We start from the raw sequence: 27,461 nt of genomic DNA, 5'->3' as shown, positions 1-27,461 counted from the left end.
AAGGTTTCCACAAAGCTTTTCCAGCCCTTCTCAGGAATGGCAGTGCTATTCTGACAGGAAGCCCGCAAGGTTAACTTACCATGTGTTTCATAAGAAGGGGAGCCCTGATGGTACCGTGGTTACAACACTTAGCTGCTACCTCAAAGGTCGGTGGTTCAAATCCACCAGCCACCCCATGGAGAAAGATGAGACAATCTGCTTATGTAAAGATTTACAGCCCAGAGACCCTATGAAGCAGCTCTTCTCTGTCCTATGAGGTCTCTAGGTCCTATAAGGTCTCTAGGAGTTGGAATTGACTCGACTGCAGTGGGCTTTGAGGAGAGGTTTTTTGTTTTCAGTAGAAAACAAAATGTGTATTGGTGGCTGATTTAATTTACTAAAGGCACAAGTTATTGTTGTTAAGTACTGTTGTTGTTGTTGTTGTTGTTGTTAAGTGCCGTCGAGTCGGTTTCGACCCATAGCGACCCTGTACAGTTGAGTTGGTTCAAACTCATCACAATCCTATATAGGGCTTCCAAGGAGCGACTGGTGACTTTGAACCACCAACCTTGTAGTTAGCAGTGCAGGGCTTAGCAATGTTGAAGTAGACCAACGGCAAATGATTATGAATAACAGTAGTAATTAATGTTTGTATGGTGACTTCCAGTTTTCCGAGAACTTTTGAACACCTTAGATAGGATTCCATTTCTTCATTCCGTCTGTTCGAGTTCTTGCTCTGCTGTTAGGGGAATGGAGTCGACTTACCCTCACAGCGATCCTCTGTGTCAGAATAGGAGTACTCCATCGGCCTTTTGAGACTGTCATCTTTACAGGAGCAGATTGTCAGGGCTTTCTCCTGAAGAGGCCTGGATGAGTTAGAACCAAACCACCAACCTCTTACTTAGTAACCAAGCACCAAACTTTTGCTCCACCAGGGCTCCTTTTGTGTGTCCTTGTTAAGTGCTGTTGAGTTGCTTCCAGTTCACAGTGACCTCTATAGAATTTCTGAGGAGTGGCTGGTGGGTTTGAACCACCGACCTTGCAGTTAGCAGTTCAGCGCTTATCTTGTAGCATCCCACTCTAAGCCCTGAAATTTTAGCTGAGAAAAAGTGCCCGCTCTCATAAAGCTTGGCATGAGCCCTACAGTAACCTGGCAGAGTAAGTCGAACAAGGGCTATTATGATTCCTCTTAACAGAGGAAACACTTCTAAAGTTTAATTAACACTTGAATTAAAGTCACTACTTTTCTAGAAATTTGGACCCCAGATGAATTGTATCGCTGGCCTTCTAGTTTCTTTGTCAAAATGTTTCAACAACCAGTTTTCTTTAATACATTTTGTACTCTGAAATACGATCTTCACAAACATAGTGAATTTCTGCCATGGAAACTCTATTGCCTGTAAAAAATTCATAATAGCACTCCGGCTAATAGGCCCATGTTTAGGAGAAGAGCCATTTTCTATTATGAATACACCAGTTACAGCTGGTCCACCTTACAGTGTGAGCCAGATATAGTATTTACTGCCAACAAAATTACTGCGATACTGAGAAGGTATCAGAGACAAACCTAGTTAAGTTTACTTCCTTTTAATAACCCTCATCACTCAAACACAAGAAATTGCCTTAAATGTAAAATCATAAAAATCTGACATTTTTTTCTTTAACAATTACAATGACCGATGCATTATTGAAAATGATAGTGATTTCATTATAAATTATAATGTACAGAAATAAGTTCCTGTAAATTTGAAACAGCTTATAAAATGAAAATCATTATAGATTCTGAAAATGTCTACCAGTCACACACATATATATATACTGCCTTTAGTGGTTTTTATTCCTCAGATAATTTTTTTTTAAGTATTTATTCTTTGATGGATGGCATGGGGTCCTCTCTTCTCTCCATGACTCTGATCATTTTCTGTGACTGTTGGGAGACATCATTTGTACAGTAGGTTGCTTATTCAGAATTGATCCATGACAACTAATATGACCAGGTTCCACACATTCTAAAGAGCGCGAACTGCCAAAAGTCAAGTCAGACGTCTCCTTTAGGGTGTACTACCTACCAGTTGTAGTTGAGTCGATTCTGGTTTCTGGAATCCCATGTGTCTCGGAATGGAACTGTGCTCCATAGGGTGTTCAGTGACTGGTGTTTACGAAGTAGACCACTAGGAACCTCTGGGTGAATTGGAACTGCTGGTTAGTAGCCAGGCACTTAACTGTCGGAGCCACCCAGGGATTCCCGCAGGGTTTACTAAGCGGTGGCGAATCCTGCCCTGCCCCAGCCATCCTCCTGTCCAGATTGGCAGAAGATTCATACTGAGTTGAATAGAGGATTCTCTGCGTCTGAGTCCCTGCGGAAAGAACTGGTGTCTTTCCTTCCCATCCCAGAAGAGAGAACAAAGCTGTGTTCCCATCCCCACCAGGCCAAGTGAAGTGAGATCTAGAGGAAAGCTCAGGGCTGCCTGCAGGAAGGGAAGCTTCTGTCTCTCTCCACCATTGGGCTTTTGTCAAACAGGAGCTTTGTTGACTCTCCTAGCACCTGGGAGAAGGAGAATTGGAGAAAGATGTTTAGGCAGAGGTTTTATACGCTCAGCTGCTAATCAAATGGCTAGAGGCCAGAAGTACCTCAGAAGAAAGGCCTGGCTATCTGAAAAACCAGCCATTAAAAACCCTACGGAGCACCATTCTGCTGTCAGGCGTGGGGCCGCCATGAGTGGGAATTGACTTTTTTCATCTAGGTAGAAAGGAGTGGAGAGAGAGCAGCCTGCACCTCCACTGTTCTGCATGGACATGCAGAAAGAGGCTGGGCTTCCACCTGTCCTCCTGCGTCCCACTCAAGGGGTTGTCCTGATGGGGAGGGAGGCTGGCTCTTAGTGGAGGTGAGGAGAAGTCAAGCTGGAGTCAGATTTCTTCCCTCAGAACATGTGGAGTGGGGATCCCCACCCCGCCGCCAAAGAACTCACACACAATAGAACTGGAGTTGGACCCTTGCTACCCAGAGGTTAGTGGAAGCCAGATCAGCCTGAGCAGCCATGCCAGTCATCAGAGCGAGAATTCCACCACATCCAGATGAAAATGAGGGCTGTGCCCTTCCGCATCCCCCTCAACTAGAGGGAACTGGATTTGGGGTGAGGGGCTCCCAAAATAGACCTTGCCCCCTACTCCAGGAAGAAGGGCAGAGCGCAGAGGAGAAGTAGAAGAATCTCTTATCCACCTTGGGATTTTGAACCTCAAGACTTGTCAGTGATGAGAGAGGGAGAAATAATTGAATCTGATTAGAGATTTGAGTTTTATGCAAAAAAATCTTCATTCTTCCCATGGAATTAGCCATGTCCTGTCCCTTGCCTCACTCTGCAGCAGGATAGGAAAGAGGCTGAGCCCATCAATGGTCTCTGGGAGAGACAATACACCTGCCTACCCCAGACCAAGGTCAGCATGGTGGCCAGCCAGCCAGGAAGCAGGCCACAGGGAAGGGCCCACTGAGAGACGGGGACTTTGGGATTAGAGATTAGGGCCTTGGGTGTGTCCTCCTCTCAGGCAGTCTGCCATTCACTCACTGAGGACTTTATCTGTCCCTATTCCTCTCTGGGACTTAGTTTCTCCATATGTAAATTAAGGAGTGTGGCTAGACAGGATGATCTGTATCCTGGGACATCAGAGGGGCACCTACTGAATCCGGAGGGGGAAAAGAAAAACAAAACACTCAACCTATTGCCATGAAATCACTTCAGACTCCTGAATGATCCCATGTGTTGCGGGCACAACTGCTTCATGGGGTTTTCTTGGCTGTAATCTTTATAGGAACGATTGCCAGCCCTTTCTCCAGAGGTATGTATGGGTGGATTTGAATGTTCAGCTTTTTGGTTACTAGCCAAGTTCTTAGCCATTTATTCTACCCGGGTGCCTTCTGAATCCTAACTGGATATTAAACAAACATTTGTTGAGCTTGAAAAAAAAAAGATTCATTATTCTATAGAAAGAAATTTATGCAGCCAGCCCAATTGTTAAATGGCCTGTTGCCACTTGTTTAGGGAATTCATTTCTGAAAGGTCAGAAAGATCCCCCTGTGGGCTCATAGCATGAGGTTTATAGAGGAATTAAGACTAGAAGAGTTGGTTTAAGTGGGGGATGACTGGAGGATACCTCTTGGTTAAACCATGGGGGTCTTACAGTGCCAGAATGTCTGTCCCCAGTGAGTCATCCAGATGACAAACTGACAAGAGTAGAAAACAGGTTTTAATGCAAGAAAGAGAAATTAAATTTCTGGGGGGAAGGGGCGATGTGTAGTCAGAAATAAACTTTCTTTCCCATAATTCATTTGCTAGCAATAGTCCCCTTTGCTGGGTTTCTGATCATTTTGTGGATATGGTCTTATTTCCTTTCTGTAGTGATTTTTGTGTGGTCTGTTGTTAAAATCTGGGAGTGATGGCAATGCTTGCTGAGTAAACTTAGGTGTTCTACCATTTTCTGTAATTCAGTCTCATGTGGAATTTAGGAAGAGGACGACTATGTAAAAGCCAGTTGCTTTATGTGATGGTTTCTGTCATAACTCCTGGGGTGGGATGTTGGATGGTGTTAGATATTACTGCCTTAGATAGATGGCTAATGGTGTCAAGAAGAGCCTGAATTATGGAGCGGGTCCATTCAGCAATGCTGCACCAAAGGGTTCTGAATGAGTAATAGGAAGTGAATGCCCTTGGCCCCCATTCTTACCTTATACCTGTCACCTCCACCACTTCACATGCCCACAGCGGGGTGACGAGCTGACACTTCTTCCTGTGCCCACCAGAATTGAGGCCTCAGGACTCGTAGGATGCAGATCTTCAAGGTGTATCAAACGGAATGATGACTAAATCTGGGAAGTCATTTGATTCCCTTATTTGCTCTGGCACTAAAAACAAGAAAACAAAACAGGGTTTCTCCCCAACTTTCTTGAACTAAATGAAAATAGTTTTCCTCTGAAATTAATAATGTGAAGAGGAAGGGTATTTCTGATCTCTTTGGTAAATGTGCAACCGTTTGTGGTTGGTTTGTTTTGTTCCAAATGTAAATTTATTGGTAATGTCCCTTGATACAGAATTAATGTATAAATGGTCTTTTTTCCCCCCCAGCCAGCCTAAAATATTTTTAGGGAAAAAGAATGATTTGGGAATCAATGATGAGTGACCCTTGGCTATCCTAAGACAATTGGTGGGGAGGTTTGATTAAGAATTGTGATTCTCTGCTTTTTTTTTTCATCGTTTTTTCCCTTCCTTTCCTTGCGGCTGCCTTGGTAGTTGCCATGTTTTAAATATTGACAAGATGAGATAGTTTTCTGTTTATATCAGCAGTCGTCTGTCTGTGAAATATGGACGAATCAGAATGCTGGATTTCCTTTCTCAGCGATTCATCAGGTTCATAATGTAAGGTTACAAATGGTTATTTCTTCTTCCTGAACTTAACGTTATGTACTGTGTTGCAAAGTGTTGTCAAAAGCTATAGGTACTGTGTCTTGGCAGTTCAGAAAGTTTGTAATGTCCAGTGAATCCAGAGATTCTTTGTGTATTCTCCTTCATTGACTGTGCCTTGTGACTAGTTGATGTGCAAAACATGTCCTGAAATGAGAAGCATACTTGGTTTTGAAGTCTACAGTTAAAATCTGTCCCGTGTGAGTTTTGGCTTTCATTCCAAGTGTCTGTGTTAACTTGCTTTTACAGGAAAAAGGAAAAGGGTAAATTGATATATATACACATATGTATATATCATGTTCTCCTCCCCCCTCTTGTCCTTCCCCATGTCCATAGACTACTCAACCCTTTGTGTCTAATAATTCTCAAAGGTTCATGTGCTCTACTCAAAAGAATTAACTGAGTCTCATTTGCATGATATTCTGTATAAATTTGATGCAACTCTGGGAGGAGGGAAGCTGGGAGAGGCACTACCGCAGCCATAAAGGGGTTCTCAGCCTTTTTCCATTTGACTATGCTGAATTGAGCTGTGGAATTTGTGCGATATCGGACCTATTCGAGTCTGAGCTGCGTAATATATTCCAATATTCACAATTGACCGTTGACTATTTTAGAACAATTCCTGTATGTCTGGAAAGTAAACATTTTTGTTCTAATCCACAATTCTCATAAATTTCCCCCATTGGATTGTCCACACTGTCTGAGAGATTGAGACATTTGGTTGAGAATCGCTGAGCAGAGATCTCAGGCTGGCATGCGAGGACTCCGCTCAGGGTGCCGCATCGTGTGTACCCCTCCTCCTGTGCATGGGACTTGTGGGGACCAGTCTGCTCTGTGGGTGATTGCTTGCTTGGCACTGGTGCTCCAGTGACCCAGCAGTTAACTCCTGAGCCCATAAATACTAACGGAAGCAGCCAGTATTGGCAAAAGAAACAGATTCACTGTGGCCAACTGCATTGGACAAAGCTAGCATTCTTTACTCTTGAAGATTTTTTTTTTTAAATACTCTGCAGACACATGCTTATATGTGTTTGTCAATGTTTGTAGGTCTTTTCCTTATATTCACATCCAAATATGAGGAAAGACGCTTCAAGAAGTTGGTAGGCAAATTCCATTTTGTACAGACATTTTGAAGCACTCATGTTTGTATGGTGTTGTTCAGTGCTGTGAAGTCGGTTCCGACTCATAGTGATGCCAGTGGTTTTCAAGACTGTAAATCTTTGCGGGAGCAGAGCACCTCATCTTGTCTCCTGTGAAGCAGCTGGTGGGCTCGAACCACCAACCTTGTGGTTCACAGTCTAGTGCTTCTCCTCTAGAGCCACCATGCTCCCCCTTTACTGCATACATATTTATAAACATACAGTTAGCTGTATGAAGACCTTGGAGATATTGAAAGTAAATGCAGTTAAATAATTCTTATATATGCTTGGGTAGCCCATGTCTGAAATTGGTCAGAATTATTGAAAGTAAAACCTGCAAATAGCAATTGACATTTTAAACCATCTAAGTTTTTCATTAAATGTTCTGAAGAAATTAGAGAATAGTGTTTGTTAATGTTCAGATCTAAATTTACAAGCAGGTAGGTGGGAATAATTCCTAGTAGAAAAGATTTAAAAGCTTCTACTAAAATAAAGATCAATTACATCCTAATTTTAAAAAACCTTTAAAGACTGAGAAAATACCATACTTCTCTATTCATGTTAAAAAGATAAGCCATAATTATGATTTTTAATTATTTACTGAAATCCTTAGAGACTATTCTCACTCTATTCACACAACACATTGTTGTTGTTGTTAAGTGCCATCGAGTCGGTTCCGACCCATAGCGACCCTGTACAGGGTTTCCGAGGTTATAAATCTTTACGGGAGTAGAAAGCCTCATCTTTCTCCCACAGAGCGGCTGGTAGTTTCGAACCGCTGACCTTAAGGTTCACAGCCTGATTCGTAACCACTACGCTACCAGAGCTCCTTGAATACATAATCTCTTCAGGTTTCCTTTTCTGGGAAGAGGATTTGCTTTGGAATGTATCTGAAGTGCGTGGTACATGGAAGAACTAAAATTTATAGCTGTTTACCCCCTTTGGAAATAATGCAAAGTTTCCAGTGTTGTCCTGGTGGCTTAATGGGTTACACCTTGGACTGCCAACTGTAAGGTCAGCGCTTCGAATCCACCAGCTAGCTGCTCCCATCAGATTTACAGCCTCAGAAATCCTATACAGGGTTTCTATGAGTCGGAACCGACTCAACAGCACATAACAACAACATGAAATTTTGTGAATTTTTTTTTTCTGTATCCTAAGTAATTTAGTTAGTGAAGCTATATTTTCTAGCCAATGACCTGAAGATCTAAAACAATGTGTAATTTAATTAATTTAGTTACAATCCAATTATAGTCCAGTTCAGCCAGACTCTAAATTTCTAGGAGGCAGTTGGTAAGTACCTGTTAAACAGAATAAATTCTCATTTAAAACTCTAATCTTAAATTACATTTGCCTTTACATTAAAAGGCTAAACTTTATTTGAATTTAAGTAGTTTGGTTGGTTGGTTGGTTATATGCCGTGGAGTCAGTTCTGACTCATAGCGACCCTGTACAGGGTTTCTGAGGCTGTAAATCTTTATGGGAGCAGAAAGCCTCATCTTTCTCCCGCAGAACAGCTGGTAGTTTAGAACTGCTGACCGTGAGGTTCGCAGCCCGATTCATAACCACTACGCTACTACAGTTTCCTCTACTTAATGAAGTGTGTTTGTAAAAAAACAAACCAAAAAATCTTTGCAAAAAGCTTTAAAAAGCATTAAAATGAAAAATAATCATAAATTAACAATTTGGGAATCTGTGCCCAAATTCTTGGAATGTTAGGATCATTCAAATACATGAACCTAAGCAAAGGTTTTCTCTAAAGAAATGCTCTAATAACAACTTTAAGAATGCCTCAAATCATTTTCATTTCTCTTCTGTGATTAACCTAGAGGAAGCCCCTAAAGAGACTGCAAGCCAGTTCGCATCTTAAGGGGTCACATGAAATATAACTGATTTTCCCAAAATATTTCCTACTCCATCTCGTTGTGATGAATAACGAGTAATGCACTATTGCTTCTAGTGATTAAATCTACGTTTCATTTAAAGGTAACATTTGATTTTAAACCTTTATTTGAAGCAAAAGACTTTTTAAAACTCTGAATTCTATTTAGTATTTAACAAATATTTTTTACTAGAAAATTATTGCATGAAATAAAACATTTGCCTGAGGAAATGCTGGTAGTTTATAGATATGGATGCCTAATGTTGGGCTTCACAATTCAAAATTTACTGTATGTCTGACACAAAAACCCTTATTGACTTTTTGATAATTCCTCTACCTAGCCTCCTTTCCTCCCATAGTTTATTCCTGTCATCTTCAACCTCTAGGAGGATTGAGACTTCTGAACTCCTGTTTTTATTAGAAGTTTATCATGTACAATTGAATCCCACCGAAGGGCCCAGGCTATACCCGTCCTGTACAATAGCTCAAAGATAGATTCAGTTGTTTGAGCCCATTTGTTCCCATTAAATGAATTTCATAAAGAAGAATCTACACTTAGAAGCTAAATCCTGTAAATATTCTTAGATTCGAAGATCCAAAGAAGTTGATTAATTTCCAGGAAGAAATGTATTTTCTTATCAATTCAGTCATAAAAACCTTTGTTCCCTCTGTTATAAATCGAATTTCTGAAAATTGCACTAAAGATGACAAAACTCAAGTGTCTATTTCCAGAAAGGTAGGCTCAGTCCCCGTAGGGGATTTAAAAATATTTGGACTGGAGCAATATTTCAAAGTCACAAAGAACATAAAATAATGGATTAGACTTCCCTAGAATTATCTCAGCCCATGGCGCCTAGAGGCGGCCCTGTGAGATCAATCTGGACTCAGAGCAGGTGGTTTGTGGTTTATGGACAAAGTGGTGACCTGGGGGAGCAGATGATGGCACTGCCTAAACAAAATTCAAGGAAGATGCCACTGGTTTCCTCAGGTGGTTATCAAATAGGAGATTGACACGGTTTTCTGGCTGAGATTATATGCTGGGGTTTGTTACTCCCCAAATGGCTGCTGCCACTTATGTGAATGACGTAAACATTTGGGTCAACATTTGGCTGTCCTTCTGCTTTAAGTGTATGGAATTCACAGTGAAGTTTAAAGTGCCTGAGTTAATTCGACAATTATTTGAGAATGGATTTGCATATTATTTGCATGCTTAATGTACTAACGCGTGAAATCTTCCAAATAACCCTAGCTTCACCCTACCCATCGCCACCTTCAGCCCTAATCTCAGCCTTTCCCCTGCAACCCATTTCTCCCAGGTCTTGCCATGTCTGTTCAGGCTTTCTGGAAAACTGCCTGTTGACCTCGGCCAAGGGTCTACCTCAGCTAAACTGGAACAGGGCTGACTTGAATCAGCGCTTGGTGTGAACTGTCATATAGCAGCAGAGACTGGATCAAAGGATCTTTTGATGCCAACCGATCCTCCTTTTGTATCATTCCACGGAGTGGCGTGCAAACTTCTGTCGTTCTGTTAACAGTGTTCCCTGTGACTTCAATGTACAATACCTGTTTACTGTGTTGTTGCTCGATCGAGGGAGTGGGAAAGAGAGAGAGAAGGGGGGGTTTATGGGTGAATTCAATGATGATGTGATAGATCTGGGGAGGGTTTTTACTTAGATTCCAAAGCTGCATATTTCCAGAGTTTCAAATTCTTTTCAGTTAAAGGTTTTTACACTCATCTTCAAAATAATATTAAAATCCACATCACCTACATTTTTTAATTGTAGATTTTTTTTTTTTTTAATTTGGAGAGCGCATCACAGCTAGTTGAGAGAGTAAACATTTAAGAAAAGAAGGAAAAGATTCAAAATACAGAACACAGAGAAACTTCAAAGAGTCAGGTGAGGTATAGGGATGGGTCACAGCATAGAGAAAAATAATACCAAAGCAGGTATGACAGATGAGTTCTTAGCAGTATCCATGGAGAGGGGATAGGAAAATCAAGCAATTTGCAAGTAAATCAATAACTAAGGAAAAACAAACCTTGGATAGTAGATTTCAGAATACAGCATGAGAGAAGCAGCAGAGAAATGCTGGCTCATCACCCACCCCAAGGAGAAGCCAAGGAAACAATAGCCTGGTAGGAATCTTGCTCTTTCTGCAGCTAGGAGTGACCTGTCTCAAGGAGAAAAGCTTCAAGCAGTAGCCAAATATCTCTATGAAAAAGCCTGTCCATTTCTGAGGAAACCTAGAATTTTCTTCTGGTTCTTCAAAGCCAGTTAGAAGCAACACCCTTGCCTAAAACTTTACCAACATTGACAACCACCTCATTTTCCATCTAACACAAGTCCAAAAAAAATTGCTAGTTCTCCACCCCCCAAAACGTCAACACTTCCTAGGGAAGTGTGGTTCTTAATCTTTAGTTGGTTCTAGATGCTTTCAGATAATGAAAGCTATTAAATTACATATACACTTACATCCCAAAGTTTGCACTCTTCATCCCAAACTCCTTGGAAATCTTTAATTTATAAAGTCTACAGAGTGCCTACCCATTCGCATAGAATTGGCAGTTGGTCCCTAACCAAGGTTTTATTTGGTTTAGAAGCATGAAACCTAACTGTAGGAAAGGTAATTGCTCATTAATTCTGTAATGCCAGCTGAATCTAGGCCAGAAGAAGGAAACTTGGGAAATCTGACTGCAAAGACATTCGTTTATGTCCATTTGAGATAACAAACTAAAATTTTAAAACTCAGAATTCTTAACCAGGAAAAGCTTTTGAAATCTCTTATGTAATGTGTAAACTAGACTAGCACTCAGAAGAGACTTGCAACATAGGCCCTTGACTTTACAGACACTCACGCTAAGCACTTTATGCTAATAAAACAGGTGGGAGCAAACCTAATGGGAAATGAGCAATGAAATTATGGAATGTATGTTAGTCTTAGTGACCACATTTATTATAGGCTACATTATCATATGTGAATGTGCTTGTATTTGTAAAGGGGATCCTCAAATCCCTGCATATGCACATAGGACCAAGTTGGTATATAAATGTTTAATCTTCAGAGCTACTTGAGGGTTTCTAAGGAAGTTAGGTGTATATCCAGCAAGTCATGGTGGCATCACCTCAATACAATTGAAATCAACCAAGAGAAACTTATTTTCATCCATGAGTACGTTTTTCTTTTAAAAGTTTTTAGGACCATACTTACACACCTTTTATCCAAAGTGCATGATCTATGTCACAGCTGGGAATTGAAATGGAACTGTGAATTCTGAGTGTAAAAGTAACTCAAACTAAAAACTGGACAGTCAATTTTTCAAACAGAAAATTCTTTCAGAGATTATATGTTCTCTTCTATTATAGCATACCATCAACCATTCATCAATCATTGATGAATAGTTCATGTTTTGTTTTTAAATTACATGAGATGGCATTCTAAATTTAAATATAACTCAGCTTCTTCACACCTCAAAAGATTAACTCAGCTTTAAAGAATCTGATGCTAATACATATAAAAAGGTAATGAACAGTAAGAGTAGTTTATATACATTTATGTAATACACTGAACCACATTTTCACGTTTATAAGCACACATGCATATCATGACCTGAGGCTAGCTGTAGGGAATGAAGTTTCCCATTGCTCATACTACCTCTAGAATAAATATGATTTTCAGACAGGAGACTGGGGAGAACCTTCCATTACGCTGCGACCTCCGAATGAAGCTACAGCCTCAACTCCAGTACAGTACTGGCAGCATCACCCAGAAAAGCTCATCTTCCAATCCTGTGATTACAAAGCTTTCGTAAGTTACCCTGTCTTATGTATTTGGGTATGGGTGGGATGAGAGGGTATCTTTCTGGTTTGTTTTGTAGGAAAATTATAGCAAAATCCAAACACTGAACCATTCCTGAATTCTTTTTTCTCCTCCTCTCCTCTTTCTCTTAGGTAGCCAGCCACCTAGCCAAAGAGTTCAAGTAGAACTTTTTAACCCTTTTGTTTTCGAAAGCTTAAAATTTGTTTTGGTTTCTTACATAGGTGAAGTTTTCAACTGAAGTATGGTGAAGTGTAATCTTAAAACAAAAATGAGTATAAATATGCTATTGTTAAGTGTTGTCAAGTGCGTTTTGACTCATAGCGACCCTGTATGGGGTTTCTTAGAAGCGGTTGGTGAGTTTAAACTGCTGACCTTATGGTCCAGTGCATTATCCCACAGTATCACACCAGGCAGGACTCTTAAGTATAAATATAGCATCTCCCACCCCCACCCCACATACTCACCAGTGATCTCAAAACCTTGAATCTGCCACTTTCTATAAGCACTAAGTTCTGTTCATGGGCATCATTAGGATTAAATTACTCTTGATCTTGTTGTTATTTTATTTTTAGAAATGGACTCAGTTATGCTTAGCTGAGAATTATGAGTAATATGAACAGGTAAATGTTCAAAAGATGTAGGCTTTGTGGCAGGTGGTGGTTGTCATGACAACAGCAAGAAAAGTACCTGAACCCTCTGAATTGAATTGAAACTGCCTCTCTTAATAAATGTTTCAATTAGGGTAAACTTTCCCGAAATAGCTTAAAAGATAAGGATTTCACCAAGATCATATTCTTCAATTTGATGAAGATATGGTAGGCATTCTCAAAGCAATTTACATTGTTTTGTTTGTTTTTCCATTTTGCACTTCGGCTCCTTTTTTATTGCTTATCTTGCAGCACTGAATCTATTTCAGCACTGAATCTATTTCAATAGTGAGCTCCCCAAAACTGCATGGTTGAAATGTCGCTTCTTTCCTCCAAAGCTTAAACCCCAAATTCCTGCACTTCTTTGAATGACATGCCTAGCTCTTCACTTTTGTGCCCTTGCGTATCCACTCCTGGTCAGGAATTAACAGGTCTACACAGAGTAGTCGTTGCAGTGTATCAGGGTGTCTCCAGTCATCTCAGGAAGCATCCTTTGACTGTTTTATGAAATAATAACTTTAATTTGTTTTTTTAAAAAGATGTACAAAGGACTTATATTTTTTAGAAGTGCATTCCAACCAACCAATTGCCATGGAGTCAGTTCCAACTCACGGTGCCTCCATGTGTCTGAGAGTAGAGCTATACTCTGTTTGTTGGAAGTAGATAGTCAGAAAGGTCTTTTGAGATGACTCTGGACTTGAACTATCTTTTTGTTAACAACACATAAACCCTTTGCCACCACCCAGGGACTCCTGAATGGCATCAGGGAGGAGAAAATAACAAAAGGAATGAGCCCTATGGAAGCTTCAAAAGGTTAAGGAGGAGTCAGTTGACACAAAGACAAAATAGATGTTTTGCTTAGAATGATTTGCTCCCAGTCAGAACTTGAAGCATAAGTGGCATTTTGTGCCTGGGCAGTATTGGGATACGGTCACTTAACAGCAAAGGGAGTTTCTGGGAGTCACCTTTCTCATACTACTCCTGTCTCCACTAGGTCCTCAAAAATGTCAATGTACAACAGGGACTCAGGGATCCAGATCTCTACTGTGAAACAACTGAGATTACACCCTTACTCCTTATATCCCCCTCCCACCCCATTCTCAGGTGGATCAGCAGAGAACCCACAGCTATGAATGAAAAAGGTCGAAAGCATATCTCCGCCTGAGAACAGCCTACCATTAATTACCTGTGCAACCAAATAAGCCTAAATGGGGTACATGTTGCTTAGCTTCTCAGCTGTCTCATACAACCCTGTAATTACATAGATAGTAGTGTGATTTATTTTTGCAGACATTGCTGCCTCAAAAAAAAAAAAAAGGAAAACATTTTTAGATGCCCCATTTTGCAGTTAAATATGATTTGAAAGATGGCATTTTTAGAAAATGCTTCCATTTATTGTAAAGAACAATTTGCTACCCCTAGAACTTTTGATTAGTTCTGCCGCATTCTCCCTGTGGATGCAGTGATTGGTTAGGATTAAACACTGTTAGCTTTCAAAAGTTGTGCAAGAATTTATAGCCGGGAATCCTAGACCATTATAATTCCAGTTTGTTTTTAAATCATTACTGGTATTTTATACTTTTTCATAAACCGTTTTTTAAATTGTTTTAGTATTTAGGTTCTATGCTGATAAAAGAGCTCAGGGGGACAGAGTCAACCCAGGATGCGTGTGCAAAAATGCGGGTAAGTTTGCCAAACTATTTTATTCCCAGGAGCTGTGAAATACTAAATAGGGGGTATGGATATAAATTGCTACTTTTCAAATGATTCTTTTCTTCATCTGCTCGTCTGCTGAATCACATTGGTGTTATGTCAAAAGGTGTTTGGCTTTGTTCATGTTTATACTTGAACTTACCTCCCTGTACTTTCAGGGCTGATGTCTACTACTTTGATAGATTAGTTGTTTTCCTTTTGTTAAAGCTTGCAAATTATTGCATATATGTTGGTCCTTCTCCAGATTAGGAGAGAAATGATCTCTTTACTTAGCACAAGAAAAGGTTGTAAGTACCCATTTTGCATTCTAAGAATATTTTCTAAAAAGACCGCCAGTCAACTAAAAATTACCCAATAGATAAGCACTGCTTACATATTATGTTGTCACTGTTAGATGCCTTTGAGTCAGTGTGCTTAGAAACCCTATGTACAAAGGAATAAAACACTCCTGGCCCTGCACCATCCTCACAGAAGTTGCTGTGTTTGAGCCCATTGCTAGGCCTCAAGGCCAATCCATCTTGATAAGGGTCTTCCTCTTTTTTGCTAACTTTCTACTTTACCAAGGATGATGACCTTCTCCAGGAACTGTTCCCTTCTGATACTGTGTCTGAAGTTTGTGAGGCAAAGTGTCACCATCCTCACTTCTAAGGAGCTTTTTTAGCTGTACTTCTTCTTCCAAGGCAGACTTGTTCATTCTTCTGGTAGTCCATGGTATACTCAATATTCTTTTCCAATATCCTAACTAAAACTCATTAATTCTTCTTCAAGTCTTCCTTATTCGTTGTCCACCTTTCACATACATATGAGATAATTGAAAATGCCAAGGCTTGGGTCTAGTACACCTTAGTCCTCAAAGTATATAGCTTATATAATTCGTGAGGTTTATTAATTATTCCAGAAGAAAGATGAGGCATTCTGCTTCTGTAAAGATTTACAGCCTCGGAAACCCTGTGCAGGATCACTATGTGTCGGAACCAACTCCACGGTACTTACCAACAACATTAATTATTCCATGTTTTTTAATGTAAAGAAAATTCAATCTAAATTAAATCATTTTAAGGACAGTAAATAATGACTAAATGGAAAATGTCTGTGGTTGGTGACTACTGGGTTCCTAGTGTCTATGTTAGCCAAGGGGACCGAATCTCAGCCTTACAACAAGTCCACATTTGTTTTTTCTTTGATATGTCCCTTTGTCTTCTTTCCTTCGTGGTAGATGTATAGAGGCTTAGAGCTATCTAACAGTTGTTGTTAAGTACCGTCGCGTCGGTTCCAACCCATAGCCACCCTGAAGCGGGTTTCCGAGGCTGTAAATCTTTTTGGGAGCAGAAAGCCTCATCTTTCTCCTGTGGAACCACTGGCAGTTTCACTGACTTTGAGGTTAGCAGCCCGATTCTTAACTACTACATAACACTATGCTACCAGAACAGTACAAGGTAATAATATCAGCCTGTGAGGGCTCAGGACTATAGTCTCAGGGGACACAGTGGTCAACTGGCATAATGTTGTCCATAACGACAGTGTTGCGCATCCTGATTTGGTGAGAAGCACTTAGGATCTTAAAAGCTCATGAGTGGCCATCTAAGGTACAATTGTTGGTCTTCATGTGCAGAAGAAAGAAGAGTGATGAAAATTGAAGACATTAGTCCAATGGACTAATGAAATACATGAACATCAGTCTCCATGACCCTGAGACCAGAACTAGATGGTGCCTGGTTACCACTCAACTGTTCTGAAAGGGATCACATTAAAAGGTCCTTGAGGGAGTGGAAGAAAATCTGGAATAAAACTCAAAATTATAAAAAACTAAAACAGGGCTTACTGGTCAAAAGAGACTGGAGGAACCCAAGACTATGGCCCTCAGCCACCCTTCATATCTGGACTAGAACTTCCCCTTGTGACCCAATTTCCAGCCAAGTGATAGCTAGGTATAAAAGGGGGACAACAAAACTAATAAGGCATTCTCACCATGGGTGGTCAACCATTCAAGGTCAAAAGGGCAACATTTATCTAAGGCCAGAGTTCAGAAAGGTGAAATGGAAATACGAACCACAGAAAGGAAGTGGGATAACTGGTATTACATGGAAGGGATTACAATCACTGAGATGTAACAAAGTCTGTGATTTATTGAATGTAAAACTGATGGTCTGTTCTGTAAGCCTTCACTCAATTCATAATGCCCCCGCCAAAATAAAAATTATCAGGCAAGCATTCAGCTGCCAACCAAAAGGTTGACAGTTCAAATCCGCCCAGCGACCCTGGGAGAAAGACCTGGCAGTCTTCCTAACGGTTATGCCTAGGAAACCATGGGGCTGCTGTGACTTGACACCACCAAACAACAATGGAGAACAACAGGACCAAAAGGTCAAAGCAAATCTCAGGCCAATTTAACATAGCAATGATAAAGCCACGCCTGTGGTTGCTAGCAGATGAACCCGAGCTTTTTATTTGTGGCATTTCTTTTGTATGAACAACTTTTGGTGAGAAATATTTAAAAGCTTATAATTGAACTATAAAACAGTTTTAAAGAGAAACATAAAATGTTATTCATGGAAACCTAAATATGAATGAATATACATGAAACTGGAGTCTTTGTATATGATTGGGAGTTTAATATTCTAGTCACTTGACTAGCAAAAAGACTGATGTCATGATACTTTTGTCCAATGTAGAGTACACTTAAAATTGTCCGTAGTAATGCATCTTTATCCCAGGTACTGTGTTCAGTTGAAACAAACTCTGGTGTGTGTCAAGATTTCTTAAGTTCTAAGTGTTTCTATAGACTTGCCTTGTTAGCTGCCATTGAATTGGCTCTGATTCCTGATGACCTTATATCTAACAAACACAACACTGTGCCATCGTCATGGTCTCTGATTAGCTTGAGTCCATTGTTGTGGCTACTGTGTCAGTCCGTCTCACTGAGGGTTTCACACTTTTTTCCCTTCCTACTTTACCAAAGGAGTCCTGGTTTGGCACTGTGGATTAAGGCGCTGGACTTTAAGTTGGTTTGAACTGCAAGGTCAGCAGTTCAAGCTCATCAGCTTCTCTTTGGAAACCTTATCTATACAGGGTCACTATGGGTCAGAACCAACTCAACGGCACTTAACACACTCATGCACTTTACCAAAACATGATGGCCACTTCTAACAACTGGTCTTTCCTGATGTCATGTCCAAATGAAACAAGCCAGAGTCTCACCATCCTCTCTTCTAAGGAGCATACTGGATGTCTTTCTAGATTAATTCTTGTGTGCTTCTGGTCGTGAGTCATTGTTTAGTCACAACAATAAGGTTGGACTCCTGGTTTGACACTGGTCCACCAGCTGCTCCTTGGAAATGCTATACAGGGTCGCTATGAGTCGGAACCAACTCCAAGGCACTTCACAACGACAACAACTGCTAATGTTTACATGTACTTACGATGTGCTAGAATCTGTGCCAAGTGCTGTGTATATTTATCTCATATAATCTTTACAACAATCCTATGAGAGTAGTAACAGTTATCATGCCCATTTTATAGATGAAGAAACTGAGACTTAGAAAGATTTTCCTGAAGTCACATAATAAGTTCTAAATCTGAGGCTGAGTTAATGTCTTTCAACCACAACATCACTCACTCTGCTTCTCTTAGGCCAAATTTCTTACTTAAATATTGAGACCATTGGCAAATACCTTTTAGGATTTTTCTTGTTTTTTTAAATCTGATAGTCTTATATTTTAAATGTATATCTGATCTAAATTATGTTACCAAAGAACAATTCAAAAATGGGAAAGTTTCTCAATCTACAAATCTCATACTAATTTTAGAGACATTCATGAACATATCTAAGAAATTAATTTGACAGCGCTTATTTCACATTATTAACTAAACTATCTCAGTCCAGCTATTTGATGTTGTAATCAGCATGAATACTGCACAATGTACATAGTGCCATTGAAAATACACCAGATCTGTGATTTGAATTTCAGTCAATTTCTCAAAATTGAATGGATCCTATTCTGTCCACAGTAACAAAGCCATTTTGATAATCTTGGTGGAGAATAATTTAGTTAAATACATTTCTGTTGACTAAAATAAAACTTAGAGAAAGCCATCGATTTAGAAGCCATTCTGTTCTTTTGGGCATTTTCCTGGTTTGCTACCCTTGGTGTTTATTTTAGGGAGTTTACATGAAAATAGAAACTCTACTGCTTCTTGACTATCACCAGACCGTATTTCCCATTTAATTAAATAAAATCTACCTGATTGTGATACGATCGCTAACGCTGCCTTCACTGGGCTCACTTGCAAACCCAGACGTGTGGGGGTCTGATCTGTTATCTGAGGCTATGGAATTGTGAATTAGAACTCTCACCACCTAAACAGCGTAGGTCTCGACTTATAGTTAATTTTCACTTTGAAGCTGAAGATGCTATTTTTTGTATTCAACATGGTGGCATTTTCAGCCACAACTCCCAGAAATACTTTAGAGATATCGGTGATCTTAAAAATAATGCAGTATTATTTGGCCAAAAGTATTGTAGATGAAGACTTTCCCTAGTTTTCCCTTTTAATTGGGGCAATGGGGGTGGGAATGGGGTGGGGGTGGGGGGCAGGGTTCAGTTCACCAGTCTGAGATTAAAATGTCTCTCCCAGTAAGACAGAAACCAGAGATCAGAGTGGTGCCTTCCTCTGTCAAAGGTTTCCTCAAATGGACGTTGTTAACAAGGATGACTAAGATTTGGTTCCTGTCCTCACTGAGTTCACAGTCCAGTGGAGGAGCCCCACATGTAAGCCTTTAATCACTCCAAAGTGGAAGCGGTATCACCATAGAGTTGTCCTGCAGATACCATTGATAGCAGCAGAGGGAAGACCCTGACTACAGCCTGAGGGAACATCCTAGCCCATCCCAAGAACCATAGCTGTTGTTTGCCTGGCTCCCCCGTCATCTGCTGACAGCCAATGAGTGTTCTAAACTGTGACTTTCAGTTGATTCCAACTCATAGCGACCCTATGCACAACAGAACAAAACCTCACAATCGTTGACTATGCTTGAGCCCATTGTTGCTGCCATTGTGCCAATCCATATTGTTGGGGGGGTTCTTCTTTTTCATTGACCTTCCACTTTACCCAGCATGATATCCTTTTCCGGGGACTAGTCCCTCCTTAAAAATACATCTTAAGTATGATAGATGAAGTCTTACCATCCTGGCTTCAAAGGAGCATTCTGTTTTCATTTCTTCCAACACAGATTTGTTTGGTTTTTCAGCAGTCCGTGATACTTTTAATATTCTTCTTCCACACTGTAACTCAAATGCGTCAATTCTTCTATGGGCTTATTTATTTGCAGTCCAACTTTTGCATGCATATAAGGCTGTTGAAAATACATGGCATGGGCCAGGCTCACTTTAGTCCTCAAGCTGACATCTTTGCTCTTCAACACTTTAAAGAGGTCTAGTGCAGCAGATTTTTTGATTTCTTGACTGCTGCTTCCATGAGTGTTGATGGTTGATCCAAGCAAAATGAAGTCTTTGACAACTTCAATCTCTTCTCCATTTATCATGATGTTATTTATTGGTCCATTGGTGAAGATTTTTGTTTTCTTTACATTGAGGTGCAACCCATACTGAAGGTTGTAGTATTGATCTTCATCAGTAGTGTTTTAAGTCCTCTTCATTTTCAGCAAGCAAGGTTGTATCATCTGCATTATCTCATGTTGTTAATAAGTCTACTTCCAACTCTGATGTTACATAGGACAGGGCAACTGCCCCATAGAATTTTTAGGTTGTGATCTTTATAGGAGCCAAGTCTTTCTCCTGCAGAGCAGTTGATGGTTTTGAATAGCTGATCTTTTGATTAGCTGCCAAGCCCTTACCCACTGGGCCACTAGAGCTCTGCTCCTCTAGAGAAGTGAGTTTGTTACTACTAATAACAAGTTAACACCTGAAAACTAGATGCCAGGGCTTGCACAAATAGACTATGTGCAGTGATTTGTTTACAGCCTCATAAGATAAATACAGCCACTGTGTCCACTTTGTATATGGGGAAACAAAGGCAAACGGAGTCACTTCCCTGAGGTCACACACCAGATGTGCAGGTTCAGGATTTGAACCCTGGAAGTCTAACACCACCATTCTGATTCTGCATCCCCAGGCTGTCCCACTAGTCTCATGTGTGAGTGGAAGTCCTGAGTTTTTAAAATAGTTGACAATATAGCTATTCTAAAAAAACAGTTTTAGGACCCCTCAAAGAGTCCATAAGCTTGCTATTGTTAAGTGCCATGTAGTCGACTCCAACTCCTAGCTCTCACTTGTAGAATGTCCAAAGAGTGTTTGATAGGTTTGAACTGCCAGCCTTGTGGTTAGCAGTCCAGTCCTCATCCTACAGCACCACACTGACTAAAGTAAGCTACTTAGGTACAGGTATATGAAGTAATTTGGGGTAGATTGCAGTGTTTTCACAAAAATTAAAATGTCAGAGTTCTCATTGCATCCTTAAAAAAAATATAAAGCACATTGTCATCTAATTGATTCTGACTAATAGCAACCCTCCACCACTTGTCTGTCAGTTTGTTGTACTGTGGTGATTTGTGTGTTGCTATAATTCTGGAAACTAGCCACGGGTCACTTCCAGAATGCCAGAAGGGTCACCCATAGTGGACAAGTTTCAGATGAACTTTTAGACAAAGACAGACTAAGAAGAAGGAGAGACGGACTACTTCCGAGTATTTAGTTACTGAAAATCTTATGAATAGCTGTGGAACACTCTTAGCACCAGATTATTGAATATTGAAACATGATGAAGAACACCAGAATATTGTCAGCTATAGTACCATAAGATGAGCCCCTTAGGTTGGAAGGCACTCAAAATGTAACTGGGGAGGAACTGACTCCTCAGAGTAGAGTTGTCTGTGATGATGAGAATGGAGTAAAGCCCTCGGGACTTTAATTTGCTAATGGAGCACAACTCAAAGAGAAATAGCTGTAAACATCCATTAATAATCAGAACATGGAATGTGTGAAGTATGAATCTAGGAAAATTGGAAATTGTAAAAATGAAATGGAACGTATAAACATGAATGTCCTAGGCATTAATGAGCTGAAATGGACTGGTATTGGCCATTTTGAATCTGACAGTCACATGGTTTACTATACCGAGAATAACAAATTCAAGAGGAATGGCATCGCATTCATCATCAAGAACATATCAAAATCTGTCATAAAGTACAACACTGTGATAGGATAATATCCATACGCCTACAAGGAAGACAAGTTAATACCACTATTATTCAAATTTATGCACCAACCATTAAAGCCAGTGATGAAATTGAAAAATTCTACCAACTTCAGTCTGAAATTGATCAAACATGCAATCAAGATGTATTGATAATTACTGGTGACTGGAATGCAAAGGTTGGAAACAAGCAGGAAGGATCAGTGGTTGGAAAATATTGCTTTGGTGATAGAAACGATGCTGGAGATCGTATAATAGAATTTTGCAAGACCAATGGCTTTTTCATTGCAAATACCTTTTTGAAACAACATAAAAGATAACTATACACATGCACCTCACCAGATGGAATGCACAGAAATCAAATGAGCTACATCTGTGGTAAGAGACAGTGGGAAAACGCCATATAATCAGCCAAAACAAGGCCAGGGCAGACTGTGGAACAGATCATCAATATGCATATTCAGGCTGAGGCTGAAGAAAAAATTTTCAAGTCCACAAGTACGAAAATATGACCTTGAACATATGCCACCTGAAATTAGAGATCATCTGAAGAACAGATTTGATACATCAGACACTAAAGACAATCTTTGTGCTGAGCAAATAATCCGAGAAGCTGGGTTAGATGATCAAGATTGGAGGACAACTCTTTAACAACCTGCGATATGCAGATGACTCAACATTGCTTGCTGAAAGTGAAGAGGACTTAAAATACTTATTGTTGAATATCGAAGGCCACTGCCTTTGGTATGGGTTACATCTCAATGTAAAGAAAACAAAAATCCTCACCATTGGACCAATAAATAACATCCATAGAAATGAAGAAAACATTGAAGTTGTCAAAGACTTCATTTTGCTTGGATCAACCAATAGCACTCTTGGAAGCCATCAAGAAATCAAACGACGTATTACATTAGGTAAATCTGCTGCACAAGACCTTTAAAGTGTTGAAGAGCAAAGATGTCAGCTTGAGGACTAAGGTGCGCCTGAGCCAAGCCATGGTATTTTCAATAACCTCATATGCATGTGAAAGCTGCATGTGAATAAGGAAAACCACAGAAGAATTGATGCTTTGCTTTTGAGTTATGGTGCTCGGGGAGAATACTGAAAGTACCATGGGCTGCCAAAAGAACACACAGATCTGTGTTAGAAGAAGTGCAGCCAGAGTGCTCCTTTGAAGTCAGGATGGCCAGACATTGTCTCTCACACTTCAGACATATTATCAGGAGGGACCAGTCACTGAAGAAGGATAACATTCTTGGTAAAGTGGAGGGTCAGAGAAAAAGAGGGCGACCCCTAACAAGATGCATTGGCAAAGTGGCAGAAGCAGTGGGTTCAGGCGTAGCAATGATTATAAAGTTGACCCAGGACTGAGCAGCGTTTCAATCTGTCGTGCCTAGGGTCGCAATGGGTCAGTACCAAGTCAGTGGCTCCTAACTACTACTACAACTACAACTTAGTAAACTCTACAGTGAGTTTCCAAGATTAAATCTGTATGGGAGCAGACAGCCTCACCTTTCTCCTGCAGAGCAGCTAATGGGTTTGAACCTCTGACCTTGTGGTTAGTAGCCCAATTCTTAACCCCCAGTGCCATCAGGGCCCCTTGATATTGTTGTTCAGTGCTGTTGAGTTGGTTCCAACTCATAGCAACTCTGTATAGGGTTTCCAAGGAGCTGCTGGTGAGTTTGAACCACCAAACTTGTGGTTAGCAGTCCAGTGTTTATCCTACAGCACCACTCCTTAGCTAATGTAAAATGTTTTATTCCGCAGCACTTTCTTTAACACATTCCCTTGTGTCCCAGAGAAAACCAAGCATCGTTTTCCCTCTTGGAAGACAGTCAGATATGCTTCTGAAAGGTCACAGCCTTGAGAACCCCATGGTGTTCTCTGCACACATGGGGTCACCTTAAGTCAGAATCATCTTGAGGGTTCTTAACTAGCAGCAACAGCAGAGACATTGGGAGTTTTTGATAGTCAGAATTGGTTATTAATTTGTGACTTTAATCCATTCATTCATCTCTAAGGTCACCACTAGTTCTGAAATAAAAATAATTTTACACTAATTTATGGTGTTTTTATTATATGTATGTTATTGTCATTTAAAACATACCATAGTAAACTATGTGTGGCGCTGTGGGTTAATGCGCTAGATTGCAAAGTCAGTTTGAACTACAAGCTCACCAGCCATTCTTTGGAAACCCTATGGGTCGGAACCTACTCAATGGCAGTTATCAACAACAATGCAGGCTAGTTTACTATGTTGTTCAGGGTTTCTGAGGAGCAGCTGGTGAGCTTGAACCACTGACCTTGCAGTTCAAACGGCTTTGCAGTCTGCATTTAGATAATAATTCACAGCATCCTACAATATGAAATTATTTCATTCTTTATTTGTCCAAGTCTTTTCCATTTCAAATTGTCCTTAGATTTTTTTTTCCCCTCCTGGAGCTAAATTCTACAATAATATTCCTCTTAAAATTATCTTCTGAATTGTGTTGGTGAAGAGGAATCAATAGGAACTTTCATTTACCTTGATAATATTTTTTTTAAGTAAAATTGTAAGTTGTGCCTGATCTTTTAGCATTTAAGAGAGCAGATATACTTTGATATTGAGGTATACTTTAAGACAGAATTTTTTTATGAATTATTATTTGTTCTTTACCAGTATAATTTGCCTGTTTATTTCTTTCGCCATAATAGTTTTACAGATATTTTTGTTTGGAATTAAATCTAAAAACTTATATTACTAAACATAAAATTAAGCAAGTAGGAGAGGTTATACAACATACCTGTTTAAGCTGAAATTATTAATTTGTTCTACCTTTTGTTACTGAAGAGGTCCTGGTGGTACAGTGGATTAAGCATTAGGCTGCTAACTAAAAGGTCAAGAGTTCAAACCTACCAGTGGTTCCATGGGAGAAAGAAATGGCAGTCTGTTTCCATAGAGATTTGCAGCCATGGGAACCTCATGGGATGGTTCTCCGCTGTCCTGGAGGGTTGCTGTGAGTAGGAATGGACTGGACAGCCATGATATTGGCGTTTGCTTTTATTTTTTGTTACTGATTCAGTTTTCCAATTTAAATGCATGCTCAGAATCAGTCTTTCCTCTGTTGTAGCTCACATGACGTTGTCTAAAAGAAGCTCTGGTGGCACAAAGATTAAGTGCTCAGTTGTTAACCGAAAGATTTGGGGTTCCAATCTCTCCAGTGGCCCTATAGGAGAAAAGAGCTGGCGTTCTGCTCCCATAATGATTACAGTGTAGGGTACCCCAACGCACAGTTCTACTTTGTTCTATATTGTCGCCGTGAGTCGCAGGCAGCTTGATGGTGCAAAATACAAGCACTGTATATGTCTGGTCACCCTAACCTTGAAGACAGGGACTGTGTATATTTGTATCCTCCGTGCCTGGTACCTCACAATGCCTGGGAGTGTGTAAGCTGCATATGGTAAGCACTAGACTGCACACCACAAGGTCCATGGGAGAAAGATGAGGCTTTCTGCTCCGAAGAATATCTAAAGCCTGGAAAACCCTACACGGAGTAGCTATGAGTTGGAAACAACTCAACAGCACTTTAACAACAATATGTAATGCCCAGAGTTTGGTCAGATCTCAAGATGTTGGCTCGCGCTCCAAATGTTTCAAAAATTACGGACATATGCATGTATTTACTTTGGGTTCATTTCATTTTTTTCCCCTGCTATTATACTAAAAGGAAGAACATGCTCAGCATTTCTCAAGCTGGGGGAACTGAAGAAAAAATTCAAGCCTCGACTTTCGTTATTCAAAGATTCTCTGGGCAAATTATTGATTGATGCAGAAAGCATCAAGAGAAGATGGAAGGAATATAGAGTCACTGTACCAAAAGGAAATGCTTAATGTTCAACCATTTCAAGAGGTACCATATGATCAAAAGCCAATGATACTCAGGGAGGAAGTCCAAGATGCACTGAAGGAATTGGCAAAGAACAAGGCACCAGGAATTGATGGAATAAAAATTGAAATCTTTCAAGAAAGTGAGGCGGCACAGGAGAACTCAGTCATCTCTGCCAAGAAATTTAGAAGACAACTATCTGGCCGACGGATTGGAAGAGATCCATATGTGCCCATTCCAAAGAGAGGTGACCCAACAGAATGTGGAAATCATTGGACAATCTCTTTGATATCTCAAGTGAGTAAAGTTTTGCTAAAGGTAATACAGAAACAGCTACAATCATACATTGACAGAGAACTTCCAGAGGTTCAAGCCGGATTCAGAAGAGGCCGTGGAACGAGAGAGATCATTGCTGATGTCCGATGGATCTTGTCTGAAAGCAGAGAATATCAGAAAGATATTTACCTGTGCTTTATTGACTACGCAAAGGCTTTCGATTGTGTGGATCATGACAAGCTATGGTGGACAACATCGCGAAGTATGAGTATTCTGGAACACTTAATTGTGCTCATGAGAAGCCTGGACCTGGACCAAGAGGCAGCTGTTCAAACAGAACATGGGAACACTGAATATTTTAAAATTAAGAAAGGTGTGCGACAGAGTTGTATTTTTTCACCATACTTACTCAACTCGTATGTTGAACACATCATCCAAGAAATTGGGTTCTATGAAGAAAAACATGGCATCAGGATAGGAGGAAGACTCATTAACAACCTGCGATTTGCAGATGATACAAGCTTGCTTGCTCAAAGTAAAGAGGACTTAAAACATTTACTGATGAGGATCAGAGAGCACTGCCTTCGGTATGGATTACATCTCAATGTCAAGAAAACAAAAATCCTCACCATTGGACCAATAAACCACATTCTTATCAATGGAGAAAAGATTGGAGTTTTCAAGGACTTCATTCTTCTTGGATCAGCTATCAACATTCACGGAAGCAGCATTAAGCAAATCGGCTGCACAAGACCTTTTTAAAGTGTTGAAGAGCAATGTGTCAGCTTGAGGACTAAGATGCGCCTGACCCAAGCCATGATGATCTTTTCAATAACCTCATATGCATGCGAAAGCTGGACAGTGAATAAGGAAGGCCGTAGAAGAATTGATGTCTTTGAGTTATGGTGTTGGAGGAGAATACTGAAAGTGCTATAGACTGCCAGAAGAATCAATAGATCAGTTTGGGAAGAAGTGCAGCCAGAGTGCTCCTTAGAGGCCAAGATGACCAAACTTCATTTCTAATACTTTGGACATATTGTCAGGAGGGGGCAGTCGCTGGAGAAGGATATCATGTTTGATAAGGTGGAGGGTCAGAGGAAAAGAGGAAGACCCCCAACGAGATGGATTGGCCAAGTGGCAGCATTGATGAACTCAAGCGTGGCAACAATAGTGAGGTTGGCCCAGGATTGGGCAGTGTTTCGTTCTGCTGTGCATAAGGTCACTATGGGTCGGTACCAACTCGATGGCACCTAACAGCAACAATTATGCTCGTGTCTCATTCATTACTATGGTCTTCTACATACACAAAATGTAAGAGAATATTTAAAACTTAAGAATCCTATACTTTTATTTCCAATTTTGAAAGGCAATTGCCAAAAAGGAAAGAAAGAAAAACAATAGCAACAACAAGAAAAGAAAATGTGGATAAGATGACATATATAATTTTACAGTCTTATTTTTTGGGTGAGATAATT

General features: G+C 40.2%; 1 protein-coding gene across 10 annotated transcripts in view; it reads left to right on the top strand.

The window, feature by feature from the left end:
• ANKS1B (ankyrin repeat and sterile alpha motif domain containing 1B) overlaps nucleotides 1-27,461 on the top strand; it is a 671,108-nt gene that overhangs the window by 584,200 nt on the left and 59,447 nt on the right. For 4 of the 10 annotated variants that reach the window (XM_006875942.1, XM_006875939.1, XM_006875946.1 and 1 more), the window contains 3 exons: nucleotides 5,316-5,387; nucleotides 12,132-12,260; nucleotides 14,531-14,602. In XM_006875942.1, the coding sequence (XP_006876004.1) occupies nucleotides 5,316-5,387; nucleotides 12,132-12,260; nucleotides 14,531-14,602 (273 nt within the window). Of the gene's footprint in view, nucleotides 1-5,312; nucleotides 5,388-12,131; nucleotides 12,261-14,530; nucleotides 14,603-27,461 lie in introns of all 10 variants that reach the window. The other 6 variants (XM_006875944.1, XM_006875943.1, XM_006875941.1 and 3 more) reach the window with 2 other exon arrangements.

This window comes from Chrysochloris asiatica, unplaced genomic scaffold (genome assembly GCF_000296735.1).
Source record: "Chrysochloris asiatica unplaced genomic scaffold, ChrAsi1.0 scaffold00347, whole genome shotgun sequence".
NCBI classification, from domain to species: domain Eukaryota; kingdom Metazoa; phylum Chordata; class Mammalia; order Afrosoricida; family Chrysochloridae; genus Chrysochloris; species Chrysochloris asiatica.
Note: the sequence above shows the minus strand (reverse complement) of the source record. Positions and strands in the feature narration are given on the sequence as shown.